This window comes from Macrobrachium rosenbergii, chromosome 37 (genome assembly GCF_040412425.1).
Source record: "Macrobrachium rosenbergii isolate ZJJX-2024 chromosome 37, ASM4041242v1, whole genome shotgun sequence".
Taxonomy (NCBI): domain Eukaryota; kingdom Metazoa; phylum Arthropoda; class Malacostraca; order Decapoda; family Palaemonidae; genus Macrobrachium; species Macrobrachium rosenbergii.
In genome coordinates this window covers 2,620,001-2,645,000 of record NC_089777.1, presented here as the reverse complement: position 1 = coordinate 2,645,000, position 25,000 = coordinate 2,620,001, and the positions used below count along the sequence as shown (strand labels likewise).

The 25,000-nt window shown below is 38.1% G+C and overlaps 1 protein-coding gene across 14 annotated transcripts in view; it reads right to left on the bottom strand.

Annotated features, from left to right (window-relative positions):
• The window catches only part of LOC136825251 (suppressor of lurcher protein 1-like), a 192,795-nt gene that overhangs the window by 10,284 nt on the left and 157,511 nt on the right, over positions 1–25,000 (bottom strand). For 10 of the 14 annotated variants that reach the window (XM_067081304.1, XM_067081303.1, XM_067081299.1 and 7 more), the window contains 9 exons: positions 21,594–21,805; positions 19,813–20,020; positions 17,031–17,242; positions 11,129–11,366; positions 10,621–10,835; positions 8,609–8,828; positions 7,064–7,299; positions 6,672–6,854; positions 5,052–5,249 (listed from right to left, as the gene is read on the bottom strand). In XM_067081304.1, the coding sequence (XP_066937405.1) occupies positions 5,052–5,249; positions 6,672–6,854; positions 7,064–7,299; positions 8,609–8,828; positions 10,621–10,835; positions 11,129–11,366; positions 17,031–17,242; positions 19,813–20,020; positions 21,594–21,805 (1,922 nt within the window). The remainder of the gene's footprint in view (positions 1–5,051; positions 5,250–6,671; positions 6,855–7,063; positions 7,300–8,608; positions 8,829–10,620; positions 10,836–11,128; positions 11,367–17,030; positions 17,243–19,812; positions 20,021–21,593; positions 21,806–25,000) is intronic. The other 4 variants (XM_067081302.1, XM_067081306.1, XM_067081297.1 and 1 more) reach the window with 1 other exon arrangement.

The window sequence follows — 25,000 nt, the reverse complement described above, 5'->3', positions numbered from 1 at the left end:
GTGAGTTAAGGTGAAAATTAACACATGGGAACGTGTTCCACAGAAATAAATTTCTGACTCACATTGGGACCGAATACCAGTCTTTTGAGTGAGAGTCCAGGACATTAGCAATTCGTCTGTACAGTTCATAAAAGAGGCTGGAACCTAAGTACTGCTTACCTGAGGTTTTTCCTGAGCAGGAGCCTAGTGCCTAGTATACCACTGAATTTTACCTAACTTCCTGACCCAGCTAGGCCCCTGCCTGGTAAAACCTCAGGTACATAGTAGGCTACTTAGGCGCCAACTTCTTGTCTGACTTGTGCGGACGAATTGCTAACGCCCTGGACTCTCACTTGAAAGACTGGGGTTTGGTCCCAATGTGAGTCATAAATTTATTTCTGTGAAACACGTTCCCATGTGTTCATATATTTATATATATATATATATATATATATATATATATATATATATATATATATATATATATATATATATATATATATATATATATATATATATATATAAAACAATGCAGGTTGTGGGGCTGAAAACCAAATCCTCTTGGCCATTAGGAGGCTTGAAAAATACTACAAACTGTCAATGCCGTCACTGGCAGACGTTTGTCCGCCGTTTAGGGGCATATCTTCCCCGCAGGCGTTCCCAGTCATTAATAATTTAATCCTCTGCCCTGTAACGGGGTTTACTCGTGTCCCGTGCTCACGCCCAAGCTATTGGCTTGTCCTAAGGCAGTAATGTAGGGAGTGCCTATGGCTTGGGACAAAAATGCACCATACCCCCAGCCAGAGAAACATAGTTAAAACACGAGTGGCAATATATCCTTTTCCAGAGGAACAGGATAGCCAGAAGGCTTGATAAAATTGCAGATATTACGATTCCTCTTTCAGTTACAGAGGCACAGCAGAGCTTTCGGGAACTCATTCCATTTCTCATCATCAGGTTTAGTTATCTATGAAAAATTCATGAAAAGATAAATCTGTATGAAATCTATAATGGTTAAACAAGATATAAAAATAAAAACAACAATACAGAACTTTCGGTTCTCCGATATACTTTTATAATTTATATAGTGTATCTTTTTTATGGTTTGAGTATTTGCTCAATGATTATATTTGATGGATATATTTATTTTGTATTCTCCTTTTATTTAATCGTTGATTTTATGTCATTTTTAATTTTAACTTAATTCCCTTTTTTGTTTTTATGTTCTTTATTTGTATGCTCTCATTTATTGCATCTCCTTTATACCTGTACATTTTGCATATCTAGTTTTGAAGTGGTCTTCATTATGGGTGTTACTATCAACTTTGATTTTTAGCCAACCATCACAGTTTGCCTATCACAGTATTGCATTTTAGCCTCTATAAAGTTTATAGATGACTGCCCTTGATAATGGCAAATGCAATGAATTCCTGAAAGCTCGGTTGTGCTTATGTCCGTGAATCAGAAATAATCATGCCTGCAATTCTGTCTCGTCTTCTGGTTATCCTGTTCCTCCTCATAAGATGAATGCGGTAGGGATTGTTATCGTGTTTTCTATGGACCATCCACCTACTGGGGAAAGGAAGTATTGGTGAGTATATAACAATCAGTCAATTATTTCCTACGGCACACCCTACCGGATGCACAGGGCCTCAACGAATTCTCGCCGCAAATGGCATCCCATGTCATTTCCCCAGGTCATCAGGTATTCCTCTCCCACTTTCGAATCGAATCGAATATAGAATATAGGCCCAAGGGCCAAGCGCTGGGACCTATGAGGTCATTCAGCGCTGAAACGGAAATCGACAGTAAAAAGGTTTGAAAGGTGTAACAGGAGGAAAACCTCACAGTTGCATTATGAATCAATTGTAAGAGGAATGAAAGGGGTTGGAGCTAGGGACCTAAGGAAGGGACGCTGCAAAGAACCTTAAGTAATGCCTACAGTTCTCCGCATGAGGTGCACTGACGGCATTACCCTCCTACTATACAGGGCTCTCCCACTTCCGCCTTCGTTGTTTTCAGCCGCGATTATCCAATCTACCACTCTCCTGTCCTCTGTCAGCAGTCCTCCTGATATTTCCTGGTCTGGTAAGTTGGTAACTTCTCAGCATAAAGGCTTTGGAAGGATATCAGGAATTAAGTGGCAGGACTGAAAAACCGGCGAGATGAAGAAATTCTGGCCTCAGCAGCAAGATTCGAACAGCATTGGTATATCAAAACGAAGTCACATGAGCTACCTAACCACAAAGACACTAAGCTTGTCATTCGGTATATTCGTTGCGATATACAAAGTTCCTCGTTGGGAGAATGGGTTCCGTTCTCAGCTAGCACTTTGCTGGCCGCGAGTTCGATTCTCCGACCGGCCAATGAAGAATAAGAGGAATTTATTTCTGGTGATAGAAATTAATTTCTTGCTATAATGTGGTTCGGATTCCACAATAAGCTGTAGGTCCCGTTGCTAGGTAACCAATTGGTTCTTAGCCACGTAAAATAAATCTAATCCTTCGGGCCAGCCCTCTCTAGGAGAGCTGTTAATCAGCTCAGTGGTCTGGTTAAACTAAGGCATACTTAACTTGTGATATACCGAATGGGGGTTCGAATCTTGTACGGACGACAGAATTTCTACATTTGGGTCTTCATCTGGATCTTAGGCTTTGTAGTGACAAATGTATCCAAGCCAAGCTATTCATAAAATCTTTAGTTATTTGTAACCTTTGAATATTAGTGAGATAAGTGAATCCCGATTTCACCTTATCCTAAGTTACTGGTTTTATGTGACCTGTGAATGTAGTGCGAATATTTCAAATGGCGATTTTTTTTTGCAAAGTGTTGTGTAGTTGCTCGAGTGTAAATGAGAGAAAGTTAAGTATATATTAGTTTTCAGACCACTTATCTTAACAGCTCTAGGGCTGGTCCGAAGGTTTTATTTTACGTGGCTATGAATGTTACCTAGCAACGGGGACCTACATAATTTCCGAACCAATTATTTCGAGAAATGAATTTTTTTGCAAAGAAATAAATTTATTTTCATTGCCGGCTGGAGACTCGAACTGACCTGAGTGTAGGTGACAGCTCATTGAGAGAGCCCAAGAGAACTATTGAGAGAGAGAGAGAGAGAGAGAGAGAGAGAGAGAGAGAGAGAGAGAGAGAGATGTGCCTTTCCATTCACCTTTTTCTCCGTTCTTGTATCTGCCTATCTATCTAACAAAAGAGTAAGAAAGCAGATAATGATGACTTTAGTGTACTAAAGTTGAAAGACCTCTTCAGCATGTACCATACTGTCTGTTATTCCAGGGAGAGTCTGACTTGAACTCTTCCTTTATGTTATGTGTTTATTTTTTCTGCAATAAGAAGTAGCAACCATATAATGGGGAATTTCTCTGCACATACTGTATAAATTGTAAGCACGTATATGCGCTCACAGTTACCAATAGGGGTATATTCTTTTGTAAATGATACAAATATCTTTAGAGAGATTACATATGTTGTGCATTTTGGTTTGAATATTAAAAAAGAGCTGAAGCTTAATGATATACTAACAGAAAACGAGAGAAATGTTCGGTCACAATCGCCATGAAAATAAGAACCTTTTAGATATAATAATTAGCAAAGCAGTGACTTTCTCCCCATATCTTATTTCAGGATGTCATGTGTCACTGATACGTTTGTTTGTAACCAGAACCTGTTTTTCGTAAGAGCTCAGGTATGAGAACCAGCATAATCACAATAGCTACAGGGGACTGCTGCTTAAGATGGAAAATGATTTCAAAATGGCAATTACTCTTGAAGGAACCCTTTTATTGAAAGTATCGGGCAGAGTATCCAAGGTCCACAGACATAACAACAGGACATCATAAAGAATTGTCAGCCGATCACGTTGTCAGAACCTTAATGTTCTAATGCTGTATTTTTTTGATTTTTTGGTTTTCAAAAGTTGCTCCAATAAAATGGAAATGTAATGGATGTTCAGTTTATATGATGTTTCTGTCCTTTTATGTAAAGTTGCTTACAAGCAAAATGGTTGAGTGGTAGTAGTGAACAAACAGCCGAAGGAACTAAGATTTGCATTGTAGTTATGGCTTTCAGTTATTGCATACAAGCATACACACACACATACAATATGTATATATACATATATATACATATACATATATATATATATATATATATATATATATATATATATATATATATATATATATATATATATATATATATATATATATATATATATATATATATATATATATATATATATATATCAGAAAAGGACGTATCTGTTGTCCTCGTTTGTATAAACTCCCACAAATAGTTTGTTTAATTGTTTAGAAAGGATACTTGAAGTTTTACATGAAATGTCACAGTTATTACCAGAAACTCTAATTTTTAATATGCAAGTTTTAGAGAGAAATAAAAAAAAAAAACTATGCGCTTCCTTGTTGTTAGGGTTACCACAGTCCTCTAGTTTTATCAGTGGAGTGTGCAGCAAACAGAGACCCACACTGAAGAATTAGAGAGTAAATAAACATCAGTCATTGCAGTGAGTCCGTGCCACTTCGATTCATAAGTCTGCTAGGCAAAGGGGAAAAGAATGTCAAGACAAATACTGTCTCATCCTCCTTCAGCGAGCTAAGTTGGGAAAAGTAAGAAGAATGCAGAGAATAATTGTTGAAAAATATCTATAATATAAGTCCTACTAATATCACTAGGAATAAAGGTACTGTGACTAACACATATCTATTTAATGATTTATTTTAATGATACCTTTATTCTCTTCATGCTGTCATAGCACAGGCACAAACAATTTAGTTTTATCGTTTTTGGTCAAGTAGTGGAAAATGGTGTTAAACTCTGAGAACAGCAACAGCAATCGGTGAATGAAGTCTTTTCAGGATCTGAACTGCTCAAAGGGAGGAACGTTGAGAACTATGACAGAGTCACAGAGCATGCAGGACGTGTCATCTTGAACTCTTGGACTATAATAGCACGGTGGTTTTATATCTTTAATCAATGTGAAAAAACTGTGGAAAAGATGGAAACGAGGGTTGCGTGTACCATGAGCACCTACTTACTGTCTTGGATTTCCGTCCATATTCCCTCAAATCCTTTTGAACCTACTGCTCTGTCGGCAGTTAAAAATGAAACCCTCATTAATGACGACTTGGAGATGAAGACGGCCGCCTCGTTCGTCAGTTTCTCCCCGCACAGCTCGATGGGAACCTTGTCTAAGTCCGGCCACACTCTCACCACGGCCGCTGGACAGCCTCGCTCTGGCAGGGAAAAGCCATTCACCATTTCGACACTTGGGAAAAGGCGCGTTTGTTACATGACAAAAAAAAAAAAAATGTTGGGGTGAGTATGTTATGCCTATGAAATGTCTAAACGACTGGCTACCCTGTCTAAACAGTGCTGAAGCACTAAAATTCAAATATTTTTTTGGGCGGATACCCATGATGTTGAAAAGGAAGGCAAAAAAAAAAAGAAGAAAATAAAAAGCTCCTAAACTAATATGTATTGATAAGTTAAGCGCTAATTACTTATTAGCATTGAGGATGCGATTGCCAAGTCTGAAATCTCTGACGAAGTGCTTTCTTCATCGAAACTGAGCGAGACGCTCACAGAATGAATGATGACGATGACAGGAATGTTGAGAACAATAACCCAGAACGGTTTTGCAAATTCTAAGATTCTTTGTACTTTTCTAGGCTGCGCTCTGAAAAGCATGTGTTAATTGAATGAATGTTTCGTTAGAAATGATTCATCAGTAGTTGCTAAGAACACCATCATGTGAATTGAACAACTTTTTGTCAAAACGTATCCGGTGAGAATGAGGCAAAAAAGACTGAAGTAACCGTTGCTTTCCTTGTCAAGACGGAAAAGAAAAATGTACCAATTCGTGTCTTTAACTGACGTCGCAGAAGCTATGGTCTTTGACACTGGAACTATGTTTTCAGTCATAAATGTTCATTTTGAGCTTAATAAAATGAAAATCCTTTAATCGTTTTTTACTCTATTTTGCACTAACTTTGTTGGATACGAAAAGTGGTAGAACGTGGTAAGAACAAATGACGTTTTATGAAGAAACAAATTTCTATTTGTCACTGACTGAAGCGCAAGATAAAATAAAGTGATTGTAGTCACGCAGAGGCTGATTTTGCATTTTTGAATGTGCATTTAATTTACAAGAGAAAATCTTAGTCGAAAAGCGATCAAGATCGAATCGGAAGCTCACATGAAAGAAGAAAAAGTTGTAGGAGAATTTTGGAAGCTGGAGCAGAGACGCACAATTTGTAAGACATTTGGTTTGAAGCAGTGAGAACTCGCTTCCAAAAGCCCCGACTGAGTAATCTTCTACAGAGCATTGCGAACAAGACTCCAGATAAGAAAAAGGTAAAACTGAAGACTGCCAGTCGACGACCCTAACATTTACCGAATTTTGCTTATGTTTTTGCATGTCTATGCCTTTTGTTTGTGACTATGGTTTTTACACTTTTGCTTGTGTCTATGATATTTACAGCTTTTGTTATATGTTTACGTTCATCCCAAGGGGCAGGTAATAAACACGGCGCCCATATTGCACATCAACTAATAGTTACCGAATCAGAGGAGCGCGGTAGTAGTTTTCAGTTTTACAAAAAAAATTACCTAGGCTACTTATGAATAGAAATGGACATACAGTAACAGAAGTTTACCTGCAGGGTTTCCTTCAACAGAGAAAAACTGAAACCACAAAAGGATTTTGTGATACGGTCGAACGTGAATGAACCAGTTGCAAGAGAACGCGCCTCCGGAACGATCAGGTCCATCATACTTCTGCGGCCAGTGAGGAGAGTGGATGATCCCGTATTCTGCGTTACTGATGTTGCAGCCACAATCTGAAATAAAGAGAGAGAGAGAGAGAGAGAGAGAGAGAGAGAGAGAGAGAGAGAGAGAGAGATTATAAAAATGCTCAAGAGAACTAGAACTGTAATGATTATTAGGTTATAAATATTCAGGTCAGGGAAGCAGAGAAAGCCAATCCGAAAACAAAAATGTTTAGTCACTGAAAGAGCATTTCTATCCATCTGAAGTAGTACCAAAATACCTTTGAATAAAGTTTTTTGCTTCTTGATGAACTTGTATTCGGCAAGGAAGCCACTCTTGACGTTTTCTTCGTCAGTTCTCAGAACGACCCTCAAACCAACGGCGTCCCTTTCACTCTCAGTCGGACCTGGGGCAGAGAATCCACAGTAACGGCCGTTCAGCCTCTCTCGCTCCATTTTGGCTCCTTGAGGCTTGTACACGTTGTAGATCTCGACCCAGTCCTCTTGACAGTGGTTTCTGGGAAAATATATACAGAGGTCTCTCGATTAAGGAAAAAGAGGGTTCTGAAAACACACAGAGGTCTCTCGATTAAGGAAAAAGAGGGTTCTGAAAACATACAGAGGTCTCTCGATTAAGGAAAAAGAGGGCTCTGAAAAAAAAACGGAGGTCTCTGGATTGTTAAAAGAAAAGGCTTTAGGAAAATTGCAGATTTGTGAGTGTAAGAGAACATAGCTTTTTGCATTACAAAAAACAGAGTCTTCTCTCGAAAAGAATTTGAAAGTGGTCAGGAGAAACAGAACACAAGTAACGAAAGGCCACATTTTTTTCCTTTCAAGTTGATTTTCGCAGATTAAGTTAGAGTTGGGACGACTTAATGTAAGAAAGTAATTTATCACAGGCTAAACTTCAGAAATTACCCAAATCCATCAGCACTGGTCAAATTTCTCGAGTATATTAAATTGGGTCTGAATTAAAAATATGATTTGCTTTAAAATTGTAATTTAAAGAGGAAATACATTTCAGAGGATAGCAAGCTTAGGGATTGCACTTAAGAGGCATAATGAAAGTAATAGGATGGCGGAGGAACGTTTCGAAAGCAAACAGAAAATTCCCAGCAGTAGTAGTAAGAAGGATTTATCCTTGAAACGGTTTCCTTGCTCGTTCTATTTGTCCATTTTATAGCTTTTTTTTTTTTTTAGTATATTTCCTATATGGTACGATATTTTTTTCATAAATTCTTTACTATTTTCTGTCTCTTCTCTAAGGAACTATGTCCACTCTCATTTTCTTGACTGGAGTACATTAGTCCCAAGGAAATAATTTTCATCTCTACACATTTTAGGACAGGAGAGGTAAGAGTTCTCCTACTACTTTCAGAAATGTTTCTTGTAGTTCTTTCTTAGAAATCGCTATATTTTATAGGTTTGGTTTTTTAAATATGGTTTTTTCAGGTACTGTAGAAGCACAGTATACGGGAAAGTCTCTGCCTTTGTAGTGTCCAGTAAAACTACGGGAGAAAGACCGACTTCTTGTTTGGGTTTGGCTATGCTTCTTTGCTATTTCTTTGCATATTTTTGCTAGCATAGTAACCTGACTTTATGATCACTGATAAAGTGATCATAAGTTTCATTTACACCTCTAATGATAACTGACTAAACAGTATGTTACGAGTCCACTTTTCGAACCTTCACTGCTGAAAGATCCATTAACCCAAAATAAAATTTGCAACGGAAGTTAGCTCTGACTAGGCTGCGGTCGGGCGCAGGAAACAGGAGTAAAGCACACAAATATTGCTGTACGAAATCTGTTGTCAGAGAAGACTTACCCATAAGTGACGTTATCTTTTTCACTGTGAACCGTGAACTGATCAAAAATGAGTCGCACTTGCTCCTCGGGGTTGCTCTGGAATGTGTACTCGCAGGTTGTATTGGACGGGTAGTTGGAGGGGTGCCTGGGGGAGTTGAACGCCCCAGTCTTGCGACTGGAGCTGTAGTAGGTGAAGACGCACTGCCCATCCGGGGAAGCAGTGCCTGGTATCATGTATTCTGGAAGGAAACACCAGCTTTATTAGAAGAGGACTAGGCATGGAAACTGGATTACTGGAGAACATATTTCATTAAGTGCAATGGATCTAGCATCTTACGTTCTGTTCTGTAACAAAAAAAAAGGGCATCGTTACGTAAGCGGTACTAGGCCCGGAAAGTTGAATTCTGAAAAGAACTGCTTTCATTAAAGTGTAGTAGATCTAGTGTGTGCAGAGGTCTGGTATGTATGTTTAGAAAAAGAGTAGCTTTTTGTAAATTGTTCCAAGCCTAGCAACTTTTAATTGCAAAAATATAGAAACTTTTCTAAAGTGTATTGGGCCTGGTATTGTGTACAGTACTTAGGAAAAAAGAGTACCTTTCATTAAAGGGTACCAGACCTGGTATCTTGTACTCAGTAAAATTTTCCATTACATTAAAGTTACCGGGCCTTGATGTCTAGTATTTTTGTAAAAAAAAAAAGTAGTATTCAGAAAAATTTTTATAAACTAAACCAGATTCACGTAAAGATTTCCACCAGTTTTTTAACTTCGTGAATCTTATTCGCTGGTTTGCTGATTTTTCTATTGAATTTAGGAAATTCAGCCGTATATGGAACAAATGGATGTTTTTGATTTGGGAAATGTGGCATTTTCATTTATAAGAATACGCTGCCAATGTATCATGCGTTTACATGATGACTTTCGTCTTTAGGCAAAGTAAAATAAATGAAAACACTTCATAGCAAATGTGGCAAGAAGCAATGTTAACTTGAACACATAAATGAACAAATGCCATTTTTGAGGCCCGTATCAACATCTTTGTTAAAATGGCTTAGAGATATCTGGCATTGGGACCAGGCGCTCTGAGAACCTTCATGACTTCTTAATCATAGCGAAAGCCCAGCGAAAGCCCTGCAAAAGCAGCGATAAAGCCACATCACCATCACAACCACCAACCCTCACCACTACCACCACCAACAGCGACTAACACCTACAGCGACAAGAATGATAAACATGAAGTCTGAAAAGATCACTGTCAATATCAGTAATGATGGTCATAAGTTGCTCTACACCAGTGGACCTACATGAAGGAGTAGTAGTGTTATTCCCATCTAGATCTACAGTATAGCTAAGATATCTACATACCTCAGACAGATATGAGTGGCGTTAAATCACAAGCCCAAAGTGGGTCGACCCTTTTCAAGGAAAAAAATCCACGAGAATTCTGATTCCCGGCAGAATTATCATTGCAATGGAGACCTCTGAATCACATTTCTAGTTTTAAAAACTGGAGCAAATGAAGGTAAAGGTGTTGGAGGGCCACGTGGAAAGCGACCAAAGGGGATATACGGGTGGTCCTGACAGGAGCCAATTCTCTCGTCGCGGGCTTCTACTACAAAGTACGCAAAGGGGAGATGCCTCTCTGACATGACTGCCATTTCTGACGGCATCTGTGCACTCGTCGAACTTGTAAAGGCTTCCAAAGACAATTTAAGTCTCTTCCCAGTCTTTTGTGTGCACTGTCCTACCTTCCTCAGTGGACAACTTGTAAACAAGACACACAGTGTAGTTGCAATTCTCGGGTGACCTAATGCCCTTCTCTAGCCCAGGCGCAAAGAGGACATGAAGAAGGAAAAGCAAAGAAGAAGGGTGGGGGTTGTATCAGGAGGGTTAGCGATAGACCTGCTTCTGGTGCTCAAATGTTAGTACATTTCAGTACGAAGAATGTCTGTTGGAATTCTGCGCTCATTTTGCACTGCTTCAAAATCATTCTCTTTCGTTACTTCTCCCAAATCTCTTGTCTGGATTTTTACCTGTTTCGAACTTGTAGACTGCTTTAAATCTTCCTCCTTGATATTTTCCTGAACTGAAGACCATGACTAATCTGGGTCCAGAGGACACAACGGTCTTTGGTAACGTTTTGCCGCAAAATTCATCGTCAGGCTGGTCGTAGGCGTTTTCTGTTTCTTGGCCCTTCAAATATATCCTCAAGTATCCATCTGAGCAGCTGGAAAGTTTCGACCAAGAACTGTCAGCAACGGGAAGAGGGAGAGGGAATATAACAGAGATCATCAGGTTATGTTGGACATTTAGAATAGAATTATAAAATATTTTATTACCAATTACTAGGAACTAGTTATCTTATGTCAGTCAAAATTTGAAGTTTAATACAGGAGGTGGGAGTTTAATGACGTTTGCCCTGACCAGTATATCAGAATTTGAAAAGGAAATTAAATAAATATTCGCCTGATATGGAAACAGAGTTTAGAGCTAAATGTGAAAAAAAAGTTGTGTTGGAGTGTAATGAGAACAAGGACTTACTTTTTGCCATCTTTGTGCTCGGCAGGTATATCAAATCGATCAAAAAACTGCAACTTAACTCGTTCTAGATTTTGAGCGTCTTGAAGCCCGTATATGAAATAACGACAAACAACGTTGGGAAGGTACGGAAAAGGATAGTTGGGACTGTAGACAGTCCCGTTGGACTCCTTTTTGCTCAAGATGCGCTGATCACACTCCGTCCCTCGTATATGCTCAGAGTCTTGTTTACTTATAAAATCTGTCAAGGAAAACCAAGAGTTTGATAATTATGGACACTTATTTCATGAATGAGTCAAGATATTTTGCCAATAACATTGAAATTAGCATAAAGATTGGTAAAATTAAAACTTGAACATTTACATATACGTGCAAAAGATTGTACATGTATATATATATATATATATATATATATATATATATATATATATATATATATATATATATATATATATATATATATATAATAGGTTCCCTACCAGAGAACTACGGAGGTAATAAAGAGACCAAGGGAACAACTTTAGAAATATTGTTGTCTGCTTGGTTTCGTTGTTATTCTTAAATTAAAATGAATAAAGTAGCACTAAAAACGATAAATAATATTTGAACTTGGGCTGATGGAACTTCTTAGAATGCTGAACAATTGTGATAAGAAAGATGGGTCGAGATTGAAATGAATTCTAAACATAAATTACGAAGACTTTCCTCTCCGGCAATGGAATGTCACAAGCCGAAAGATATTCAATGGTATGAAACTAGTATTGGGGATGGCCTGCCTGGAGAAAGGAAAAGGAGCAGTAAGTCATGAACTGACAAAAGGAATTAAAATATCATTAAGCAAGCCTCAAGACTTCATTTATTACAGTACTAGTTACACTGAAATAAACCGAATGGAAAAGGGGTGATCAGATAAATGAGTACAAGTACAAAATAATTACTTCCATCTAGATCCACCGGAAATGGTGAAAATACGAAGGAGCATTTCTAAGCTGAACATGAATAAAAGAAAAAAAAGAGCGAACATGTGCAGATGTATTAGGCATAATTATTAGACAAACATCATGTTACTTGATTCTCATGTATTTATATTTCTGTATATTTTTTGGCTTTTATATTTAACGTTACGTGCATTTTTTGCAAGCTAATGACCTTTTTTACTGGTCCATTCGAACTTTTGTACATTTTGAATAATAATAATAATAATAATAATAATAATAATAATAATAATAATAATAATAATAATAATAATAATAATAATAATAATCGCTAGAAACGCGAGACATGCGGAATGTTTGTTTTCAGGTTGTCATCTACCACCCACTTCTGCATGATAGGAAATATATCAAACTGTTCACTTCCTGCCAGTTTCTCGTTCACAGAGCGTAACATGGGGAACATTACCAGCATAATGAAATGCAGTGTGTTTCTATACATTTTTTTTATAAGTATAAACTTGCCACAGTTCCGCCATGGGCCAGCTGCTCTCCCGAGAGGTATCTTTTTCTAAGTTTCAGGGCGTTATGTCATGTCTCAGGTTCGAGACATGCCATCACGACTCTCTCTTAAGTTAACGAATCATGTTTGCCAGTATGGGTACAGTATTGATAGTATTAATAAATGGGAAGTTGCTTGAATAAAAAAATACAATTAGCTAGATTCAGAGTGATTTCTGTCGGTATAATATACTTGGAGCGATGACTGATATCTGTGTGATAGTGACTGTTATCGACAACGTGAGGACACAAAAGTGTTTTTTAATGTGACTGTCATTCGTGACTGGGATCTCACCAGATTTTTCATCTACTTTCTAAATATTCTGAATCTTTTAAGCATAGTGATGAGGTTTTAAAGAGTGTATTGTTTCCTTAAGGTACCGACGACTACAGTCATCCCCTTAAGGTGTTTAGTGGGTAGCGGTTATATTTTCTGCACCCTAGTTGGCTGCAAACGTCGGGTAACATCGAACAGGAATGATGAAATGCAGGTAGGCGAGATTATATGAAATTCATATATAAAGATGAGTATACCCGATAAGTTTAGGAAAGGCCGATATTTCTTCCTGAAAACGAAAAGTAACTTATTGGAGTTTACGGTCGTGCTAGAAATGACGGTTTTGAACTGTGGTTGATCATTCCACGTCACCTGGAGATAACTGACATTTTGATATGAATCCTCTGTAAATATTTTTCTTTACTCTTTATGCTGGAACGCGTTGTAAAATCAGAAGGAAATCATTGAAATTTTGAAGGATAATACTCTCGATTATAAGGTCGTTCACTCCATACACCTGGTTTATGTGATTTACTCTGCAGTGGTTACAGTGGTCTCAATGTTTTCACAACTGCCAATAACAAAGCTCTTCAATGGTCTTTTGGTCGTGCGGAATTTGTCGTATATGGCTCGTATATTGATGCGGCACTCGCTCGCTAGTCAAGAATCAACAGCACTAAAATAGCAAGTCGTGCCAGGTTAATAACCATGGATCACGCGATCGTTTCATTTGCTGTGGACAATCTGTACGCACAAAGCAAGGCCAAGACGTGACGGGTCTCCACGATGTCTGAAAGGCAAAAATTCTTCGTTTTTTACTTTTTTTTTTTTGACTGGACCCAATAAACTCTTGTGATCCGATTATTTGCCCCATATTCCTGGAATCTCCTGGTCGAACAGTGATTCTTGAGTGGTATCTGGAGCGTTTTGCCGATGACTGCGGATAAACCTTAGTCCTAATTTGATTTGCAAAATCATTTCAATGATTTGCCAGACTGACGGTTGATGACCTTTTCTCTGCCGAGACATTTCTTTTTCTAGATGGGAGTTGGTGCGTTGGTCTAGAGTGCATGGGCCTTATGCCAGCACGAGCCCTTTTACAAAGTTGTGATAAGGTGCTCAAGGGGATAAGAAAGCAGGCGGAGGCCTCGAATTCGACAAACCAAGAGAGGCGTTCGACAGTTCCGGTTGATCAGGCAACGGGGAAGATGCAAATCTGTTGCTTTGTGCGACAATTTCTTCTCATCTCCACCTGAATGATTTCCGTGCAGACCATACCATTTGAGGCCCAATCCTCATCTAAAATATCTTTTCATGAATAATGATAATAAAAATGATAACAACAATGACGAAAGTAAAAATTTTTGCACATCGTACACCTTTGACCACTTTCCATTGATTTCCATACCGCACTCAGACCAATAATTCTTTACAATTTTTCTTCTTTAAACAAAGCATAATGGACGTTTTAAGCGGCTAATCACTAAAAATATTTTCAGGATTGCAATATCCTACATTTCCGATGACATTCACCGCCTCATGAAAAAATGTTGCATTCAAAGCTTCCTGCCCAAAATCCAGGTGCCTTTATTCACAGCTTTAAAACTCTCTTGCGCGCTCCAACTTATTTCGTCTAGGATATGCATGCAAGAGCTTACTGTATGGTGTCTTCTTCAAACAGTCGCTTTCCCTAAGAGGAAGTTGCAGAAATTAAGAAAATAAGTAAAAATGAAAAAGAAATGAGATATGCCTTAGTTTTTTTTTTTTTTTTTTTTGTTAAGGACCTCTTCGTGGAAAAGGGTGCATTCTCAAATTACATGATTTTCTGTTCTATTTATTGTCGAGAAGACTTCTAAAATACCAGTAATACGCCTTTAAGTGCTTGTATCTAAATAATGTCTCCTTAGACAGATATTTGTTGTGTTTCCAGCAAAATATATTGTTTACATCTCGTATATACGCTAACACATCTCTCAGAGGTAAATCTTCCACTTTTAATTATAATTTTAGCACTAAGTCATTTTTTTCTATATACTTTTCCTTTCAAGAATCTCAGATATTCTTTATATACGTCTGAATGCACATATGAAAAGTGATCACCTTTTTATAAAAATCTCCAGTTTGGTTTCCACGAAGCTCGCTGCGTTGGTGGGCTCTTCTTTTTCATCCCTGGTGATATACAGAAACCCCAGCTATGGTTCTGGTCACGGAATTCGAAAGACTGGTCTCGACTTTGGCGCTACTTTTACCCGTCAGGTACAAGGTACTAGTTCTAAAACAGTCAGATGGGAATTGTGGAGCGTTTATTAATTTCTTTTTCATTTATTAATAATACTACTGAATTTTAACTGATGCAGTATATTACAGAGTGTAATTGCTGTTCGTCTCTTAAGGTAGTGTTCGCTGCCCAGACTATGTTTTACACGCATGTAGGTTTAACCCCAAAAACAAGCTTGCTGTTCGTGCAGATGATACTGCCCTAATTGAACCAATTGGATACCTTACTTTTAGACATATGGTTGCTGGGTGTCTTAAAATAATATGCATGATGCATATTATGATCAGTTATAGGTTTGGGACACTGAACCACCACGCCCAGCCAGACATCTTCTTCGAAAATGGTCGTTAACTACATGTAACCTAATTAAAATCCCTTGTGACATTCTTAACTGCATTTTTTTTCAAGAATCCCATCCTGTCTCTCTCTCTTCCTGAAGAGCGAAAAACATGGGCTTACTGAGAAAGTCTTTCAAGACCTGCAGAGATCTGCCTATCCTGGCAAAAATGTATTTTATGCTTTGACAGTCATGGTTTGAGTGCTGTTCCCGGTTCGGTCCTCTGCAACCGACTTATGTCTCAGTTTTTAAATAGAATCTAATACTTTTTAATTTTCTGTAAAAGAAAACCATTGTGCCGGCTTTGTCTGTCCGTCCGCCCTCAGATCTTGAAAACTACTGAAGCTAGAGGGCTGCAAATTGGTATGTTGATCATCCACCCTCCAATCATCAAACATACCAAATTGCAGCCCTCTAGCCTTGGCAGTTTTGATTTTATTCAAGGTTAAAGTTAGCCATAATCGTGCATCTGGCAACGATATAGGACAGGCCACCACCGGGGCGTGGTTAAAGATTCATGGGCTGCGGCTCATACATCATTATACCGAGACCACCGAAAGATAGATCCATTTTCGGTGACCTTGATTAATACGCTGTAGCGGCTGTACAGAAAACTCGATTGCGCTGACGAAACTTCAGCGCATTTTTTACTGGTTTTTTCAATTTCAAAATGTAGTTTCTAACCTCTGGCACAATCATTTGATGAGTTCAATGTGCATTCTTTACAAAAATGTTCACAATTCTGATCATCCTCTGGACTGAAATCCTCCAGAAGTAGGGCCGCTACCACGTCCTTTTGGATAAGCAGTTCATTTCCAAAGTCTTGTCTCTTCGTTTGTGAGGCTGAGGGCCGCGCAGCTTCTTCCTGGTTTCTCTTCAGTTGCGACCAAACCACAGAACCATCAGAACGCCGGGAGGTCAGATTGGGTGCAGATGCTTTCTCGCTGAGAAGACTCACGTGAGTCTCATTTTATCACTTAAGTGTTTCACCTAGTTTGCTTTCTTTGTAGTTTCTTTAAGCCTTCGCTTGTTTGCTCTGTAATCTAATGAATAAATCCGTAATGAATGATTTTATTTTACTACTTCTAATATATTTTGATACCTTTCCTTAATATTTCAATATAACGTTCAAGACGATTTCTAACTCCATATTAAGTTAAGAATTTTTAGAATGAATGAAATCTGTTGTTCTGGTAGTTGTAAATGATTCCGATTTTATTTCATTCTTATCTTTACTCATCTCTTCAGTGTGTCAACTCCAGAAATGCTGTCGCGAATCACTTTGCAACAAAAAAGCGAAGAGAGAATTCCTCATCTCACTGCAATGCTTTGTAACGATCATTGGGAAACACTGTTCTGTGGGAAATATATATATATATATATATATATATATATATATATATATATATATATATATATATGTATATATATATATATATATATATATATATATAAACATAACATATCAACAAATAATGATGTACTCATTAACTGTCTCAGTAAACATTCATTGGCCTTACCTAGTTTAACGTAACTTTCAGAAAAATTGAAAATCCCCATAAAACCTCTATTTTGTGAATCTGCAGTTCTATCTATGGTGGTGAAGGTTAGGAGCAGAGTGCTGCCCGTGCTGAATATAACGAGGTTACGCTGCTGTCCGCAGTACGTCCCGATGAGAGGAGATGATATGTGGTCCGGCCCGTCGAACATTTTCGCTTGGTCGAACGGACAGCTGCAAAAAGGACAAAACGCTAATTTATTGTCATACTGCACTTTGGTACAAGTTTATCATTCTACAAATAACAATGATTGCAAAAACAGACGATTATGATATTGAGATAGAAAAGACAAATTCAAAGGTTTTAGAAAGATTTGACGTCATTTTATAAGGTTGTATATTTCACCCTTTCATTTGCCTAACCTCTGACCCATCAAAAATACAAGAAACCAAGAAACAAAACCTTTGGCTGGACTGACGGATTTTCGAAATTTTGTACTGTGCTTGCACTTCGGAACTACGAAAAATCTGCCTCAATGTCTAGAGCAGTGATTCTCAACCTTTTTTGGCCCATGCACCCTTTCACCATGTCAGAATGTCATTCCCCCGCCTTTCCAAAGTTGTCTGCCTCAAAAGGTGCGTCCCAAGTAATATACAACAAAATACTAACACCAACACACAAGCTAACGGAGAGAAAACTCAACGTGACCTCTCAGTACCGCGGACCGATGCACACTGCGTTTTGTGTAGTCCTAGAGCCATTCTGAGCCTGCCAACCTGTGGTCACAGTTCCCCCCCTGAAACTCTGAAAGTCCCCCTTAGGAGGGAATTCCCCATTGCTTGAGAACCATTTGTCTAGAGAATAGAACGTCTTTTCACGCACCAGGTAGATTTTGGTATCGGGGGTTGAAGGTCGAGATGAGTGACGTCAAAACAAACAAAGGGCGCTTACAGAGCTTTTATAGATAAAGACAATGTCATGTTTTGCTACTTTTCGTTCTCCCATTTTCAAACCTATAAACCGCTCTTTAATGAAAATATAACTTAAATTAACAGTAAATCTATCTATCTATCTATCTATCTATCTATCTATCTATCTATCTATCTATCTATCTATCTATCTATCTATCTATCTATATATATATATATATATATATATATATATATATATATATATATATATATATATATATATATATATTTTATCAAGTCATCGTGACATTTCATATACAAACACTAAACTACAAATGTCGTTTAACATCCAACTCGTGCTACTTCGGGGATATCACCGAAGGGGAATTATAAATGATAAATGACTTGGTACCTAAGTTACTCGAACACCCGACAGTACCCGTATATATATATGTATATATTTATATATACACACATATATATACATATATATATACAGATATACATATCTGTATATATATATTACAGAATTTCATCATACCTTAGCACTTTCAAACGACATCATTCAGTACACTCACGGTTACAAGGTTATGTCGGTAGCTTTTTCATTTTATTCAGCACTTTGACGGATGAGCTGATGTAAAAGAAGCAAGTGCTTAATGATTTTCTGAGATAGTGGAATTTTCTTGCCCGGGCATCACCTTATTTAATTATGACTCCGGTTCCAGCCTCGAAAGATTTTCCCCCATGACGACAAGGAAACCTTTCCATAGATGTGAGATGTCGAAACAATTCACCCCTGAGATTCCTTAGCCTGACGTCTCCTCGAAGAAAATTATTGCTCTACCTCCTAATTCGCACTCAGCAAACTGAAGGGCTCTAGAACAAACCAGGTATTGCAAGCTTCCATCCATCTGGGCGTCTTTGAATGTTTTTTCAGCTTTCGTTCCTCATCGATATCATTTTGTGGATCCTGCCCATAATCCAGTCCTCGGCAAACCAAAAGAGCAGACAAGCTTGACGCTTTTCGTAGACGATTTCCCTGAGGCCCAAAAGTCACGGTCAAGTGATTTGGAAGGCACAATAATCTCTGTTGCAGTTTTCAACGTCGCGCTTTAAGCCTCACTCGGCAAGGTGTTAGATGGAACTTGTGGTCGGTGCTGATGGCGCCTTCACATTTGCATGTACAATCAAACATTCCTCTCGCCCATCCCACTTCAAACTACAAGATAGAATGTACGACTTGACAAATTTTTCTCTTACCGTGCTCAAGTTAGGATCTGCAGGATCTAGCCTGAGAAAGCAGGTAGTCAGAAAGAAGCTGTAACTCTAAATATATATAATATGTATCTACACAAACAGGCATATATCTTAATTCGTGAACTTATATTAGCATTTATAGCTAGTGTTGTTTGTTTTTTACATATCTCTCTTGCACCTATCTACTGACCTAATTTTTCGACAATCATATAAACCTTGAAAAGTCAATCTTTAGGCTTCAGTTGGTATTCAAGGCATTCAGTTATTGGTATGAAGCTGTAGGGTAATCAGTGAATAATGGTCATTTCCCTTGAAGGAGATGAAAAGGAATGAGAAGACACGCAATCCATCCAGTCTTAATATTTTCAGAATTATTTCCCTTCTTATATTTAACAAAAAAACAATAATTAGTCATTGGATTTTAATGATGATCATAATTTAATATTTGAATTATTGCGGCAGGGACAGAGGTCAGGATATCACCACAGAACTGTTGGAATATTCAATCTGTGAACTGGACTGTATTAATTTAAGTTGAACTTTCTGCTATAGGACACGTCAATAACTTTGTACTTTTAAAATCTCCAATAATATTAATAAAAGTGAAAATAATAGGGATGGTAAGCACTTACTGTGATCCACCGTAGAAAAGATCAAAGTCCCTAAATTCGAGTCGAATCCTCTGGCCTTTTCTCCCTATGAACTTGTAGTAGCAGCTAATATTCTTCGGGTAAATGCCGGGGTAAGTCGGGGTCATGAACTGTCCGTTCTTTTTGAAGTCCGAATGGATGACGAATTCGCACAGCGTGTCCGGCACTGGGTCCCCCACGATGTATTTTGCTGGGGAGGAAGCAGCAGTTCACTGTGACAGCAATGGTTATTCCCTTACTCTATTTCCTTTCGGATTCTACGGCTTTCAGTGACAAGGAATAAAAAAATATGAGACATAGTATGAGATCACTGAGACTTTTTCTGATGATTTCAATCATTATTCAATGAATTCCAACAACCTTGACAGCTGCAGCACCATTTTTGCGCACAAAATCAAAATCATTGGCTGGGCAACCTAGAGTTGCAAGTTATTACTGTATAAAAGACATTAAATGGATATCTTGTTTTCCTAACACGGTGACTCCACAGAAAAAATAACAGCGTTCATAGCCACATTCGTGCTGCGACTGCATCCCCTTCGTGGGTGTGTCAAACACTCTGCATTCAGTGTGATTTCACACTTTCACATGCTTCCTGGATAGTAATTACCTGCTTTCCCAATAGCCTTGTCACTCCTCCAGTCCACTGTTTTAGAGTCTTGATCTCTTTCTCCCTCCTAAGAACCCGAATTGTACACCAATATCACCAACCTGTTGTCATCCATTCTTTCCACATGACCAAGCCATCGCCAGACACTCAAAGCCATCATTATGCTTATGTTATCCTTTTTACCACTTCTATGTAGTATCATATTTATTGTCATTTATGGTGTAAGCAAACAATTACCTGCAACAGCTTCCACCTTTTTTCTTTCATTCATGTTTAGTATCTATACTCCACTTCTATAAAGGAGAGTTGGCTTAACAATCTCTTCATAAATTTACACCTTGGCATCCATAGGCAAGCAAAGACTCTTCCTAAGCTTTTTCAGATACCCAGCTTCATCTGTTCTGTAATTCAACTCTTCTGTCGCCCTACCAGCATCAATTCCATAATGCTTTACATTTACTGCCAATTACTTATTCGATTCCAGCACTTCCATTCTTCCACCATATATTTTAGCATTCATATTACTCTCAACTTTCTCATCTTTGACATTCTTCGCTAGTTTCTGTAGTTTTTCATCACTATCCTAATCAGCTGCGTTTATCTGCAAATATTAACATTCTTATTCTATGACTTTGCACTTTCATCTGCTGCCCTTTCTCTGACTTCTCAGGCACTCCATCTATAACAATATTGAAAAGCCATTGAACCCCAAGTTTCAGACCCATTTTTACAGGTCCAAACCACATATTTTAACACACACTTTGCTTCCATCAAAAAACTTTTGATTGGTTTCAGCAACTTACCTTTCATATCACTCTTCCTGAAACCCTTCCACATTACATCTCTCTCGATTCTGGAATAAGTTTTTCTGAGTGTATGTATAACACATACATCTCACTCTGTGCTTTCAAACTTCCCACAAACCTCCTTGCCTAAATCCACACTGTTTTTCCCTAAGCTGTCATTCTGCATCTATCTTATTTTCTTAATCAAAATCTTACCGTACACGTTGCCCGGTTTATCAAGGCTTGTGATTAACAATGCTAGAAAACTGAAGTAACTTCTGAAATGAATCAAGCACAGACATGTCAAATGAATTTCTTGGCAAGATAGACGCAGTTCCAAAGACAGACAATTCTGCCACAATACTTACAACCATTGATGAATTCGTAAGAGGCCAGAAAGAGGTCACTGGTTGTGTTGACTAAATCCGTGTAGAAACTGATAATGATGGTACTGTACAGGGAGATCCTCAGGCGAGGACCAATGGGACCGCAATATCGGCCTCCGAAGGGGGTGTTCAGGAGGTCCACGTTTTTGGGATCTTTGATCTCAGTATACATGTCAAGGTACTCGTGGCTACATCTGTTGTAAATCATAACAAGAGAGCGAACGGTGAAAAAGAAGAATTGGAAACACTGGCATTAGTGTCAGAAACCTCTCGGCTCTGAATGAAAAAATGATGCACTAGCTTTCCTGCAAAACACTGAGGTTTCTCTCTCTTTAATCTACTGTACTCACTACTTTTGATTTGACAAAATCATTAACATTACTGATGGAAAACTCATGGGTGGGATTGAAACTATTTCCTCAATGACTCAAGTTAAAAATGAAGTGAACTCAGTTCTTGAAAATGATTTCAACCGGTCTATTTAGATACCAATTTCTGCATGCCAAAAATCGTTTGGTTAGCAATTGAGCTTTTGCAAACAGTTTTATGAAAGGAAATGAATGAAATACTCTCGTTGCAGAGGAATGACATGATGACATCTAACATTTATAAGTGTTTGCAGAACCAAGGAAGATAATATCATCATAAATGACAATGCACAAATAATAAAAAGGATGCCTTTGGATACATGAGAATAATCTTCCGGATTCCAAAAGGAAATAGTAAATGCAAGTCACGAAGCCAAGTACATGAGGCTCAAGAAACGAGCCTTTTCCGTCTGCTCATTGCATACTGAACTCTCTAGAAAATCCCTTCATGCAATCAATCATTCTCTAATCGCTGCATGCCTCATTGCAATTCTACATTCTGATCGGAATGTGTCAGAGAAACCACTGCTGCGGCAGCAAAGGATTCCTCTCGCGGGCTCTCAGCAGTCTCTGTTCTACGTCTTTGCTGCGATTGTACTTTATGATGATTGTTGGAACAATGACATTTTGAAATATTAAGTACTCTAGTCCCATTTATAGCACACGATAAGTAGGCGAGCTAGTCTTTAATTTAATCATCAGTTCATATTTTTCTTCTGCACCAGTTGATCTAAAGCTATGAATATATCAATGAATAAATGAAATAGACAAAGGACGAAGTTTTGAAGTCAGCATTTCTTAATGTAATTTCTTCCGCAAGCAAACAAAATCATATTAAGGGAGTTGAAAGCTACTGGGACAAAGGCACGGGAATTTTCATACTTTTATAACACAGACTTCTAGCTCTTTCTATTGACGTCAGTTGAATAGCTGTCACAGAACAACGAAGTTTACAGGAAAATTTTTGATATTTCTTAGAACCGGTTTGTTCTGTTGTTCATCGTTTCTGAGGTTCATACTCTTCTAGATACTGGACAAATGAGCAGACTTGACAAAAGCTACTGATGCCATCTCATCAAGAGCTAGACATGCACTCCTAAGGCTTCATCATAAACCCTTTTCATGCATTATGCGATTTAGCGATTAAGTAGAAAGTTATTGTTATTCAACTGTTGAGGGTATTTATATGGTGGGTCAAAACGCTGCTACTTACACATGTTGGTAATCAGCATCAAGGGAGAACACTTGACACTTAGTTACTTCCTAACGAATTCTTTTCGTTTTGTAGACATAGAAATCCTTATTACCAAACTATATTAGGAAAAGAAGCCAACACAAAATCCAAATTATATCTACAAAAAAAAAATATATGGTATATAAAAAAAACGAATGGAAACTCAGTGATACCACTTAGTAGTAAGAATTCAATGGTGTCCTGTGTCATATTTTGCAGTGGAATGAAAGATCATTGCGCAAAAAATTGTGGAGAATCCGTGTTGGAGATGTAGGTAAAGAACAAGTTCTATAGATTTAGACATTCTTTAAAGAAGGGTATTCTGAGGAATTTACTGGCACCAGAGTTTCCCTTAGGAATGCTCAGCAGAAGTTGGAAAATTCTCTTTACAAATCAGTTGTCGTTGCGATGATTCTGTTCAGTGGGAAAGGGAACAGACAACGGGTCTGGGAAAGGATGGATAGATAAAAGGGGCATCACATCATCTACGAAACTAATTCCAAGTGTTTACAAATAACACGAAATGAATACAAGTACAATTTAACAAAACAAAAAAAGTGTATACCACAGGGATAGTAGTTGTACAGAGGCTAAGTACTCCGAGGTCTTAGATGTTGTCACAGGAGGAAGAGGGAGGTGTCTGCTCTATGAAGTTGAAGCATTTTAGATCGAAGGTTCGACATTGCATGGAAGCGGCAAGAAGGCTCCGAGGGGAATGCAAGAGTGGAGTAGAGTATTTGCATGTTTTTCTTTTATGAGATGAGTGTTATGGCTATTGCTATGTTTGCTTCACTACCGCCAAGAGGCAGATCTCAGCTGAGCTAAATAAGATGCACAAGAGAGTAACTGCACGGATACCAGTCCCAATGCACACACTATTATAACACACAGCGAAGGAAGGCAAGAGAATAGGTTTCAATAACCGTTTTCTCGCCCTCAGCGAGCCGCGCGGATGAATCATGAATCAGGCCATTAAGAATGTCTCTGGCAACTTCTGAATGGAACCTCTCGGGCTATTCAAACGAATTCTGATTCCTCCCTTTGGCATTTTAGTGATTTACAGAGGATGCTGCAATGTATTTATGTGAATGAGGGCATAGACTTGGGATGGAATGGAAGCGAGAAGAAACTTAGGCAATATCAGGCCTAATTAGGTTTACTATTCCTCGAAAGAGCAGGTCATCACGAATTAAGTCTTCAAAAATCAAACAAGCTCGGAACAAGTTTAAAAGAGCTGGCAAACATCTACAAATATTGAATATTATGACAAGCTTACAAGTAGCGGTTGTCTTTCTATGTTTGTATGAAAAGCAACACAAATTATACTCGAACTCAGTTTGAAAAAAGGCTATTACAATCCTATGGCAGTATGTATGATTTATAAATACAGTAACTGCTCATTGAAAATTAGAATGCAATTGAGTTGTCAGTATTTGGTGTTGAAATTCATTGATGGACGCCACATTTGAGACTGATGCTTGGGTACAATGTAAACTTTCAAAACATTATAACAACTAACAGTTATTCAGTTCAAGCATATAATGAGAAAAAACTAGATAAAACCAATTTATACACAGAAGATTTAGGGTATTTGTGAAAGCCAAGTCAGCTTATAATTTGTACTACAAATAAAAAGACAAAAGAACTGAAAACAGGAGCATGAAGCCAAGCTGGAAACTTGCGATTCACCACAGAGCGCCATGATAACAACGAGGGCCCAGGGCGCACCAAGGCCAGGGGACGATCGTCCTCCCACGACATTTGTAGGGGAATCAGCGCTAAGACAC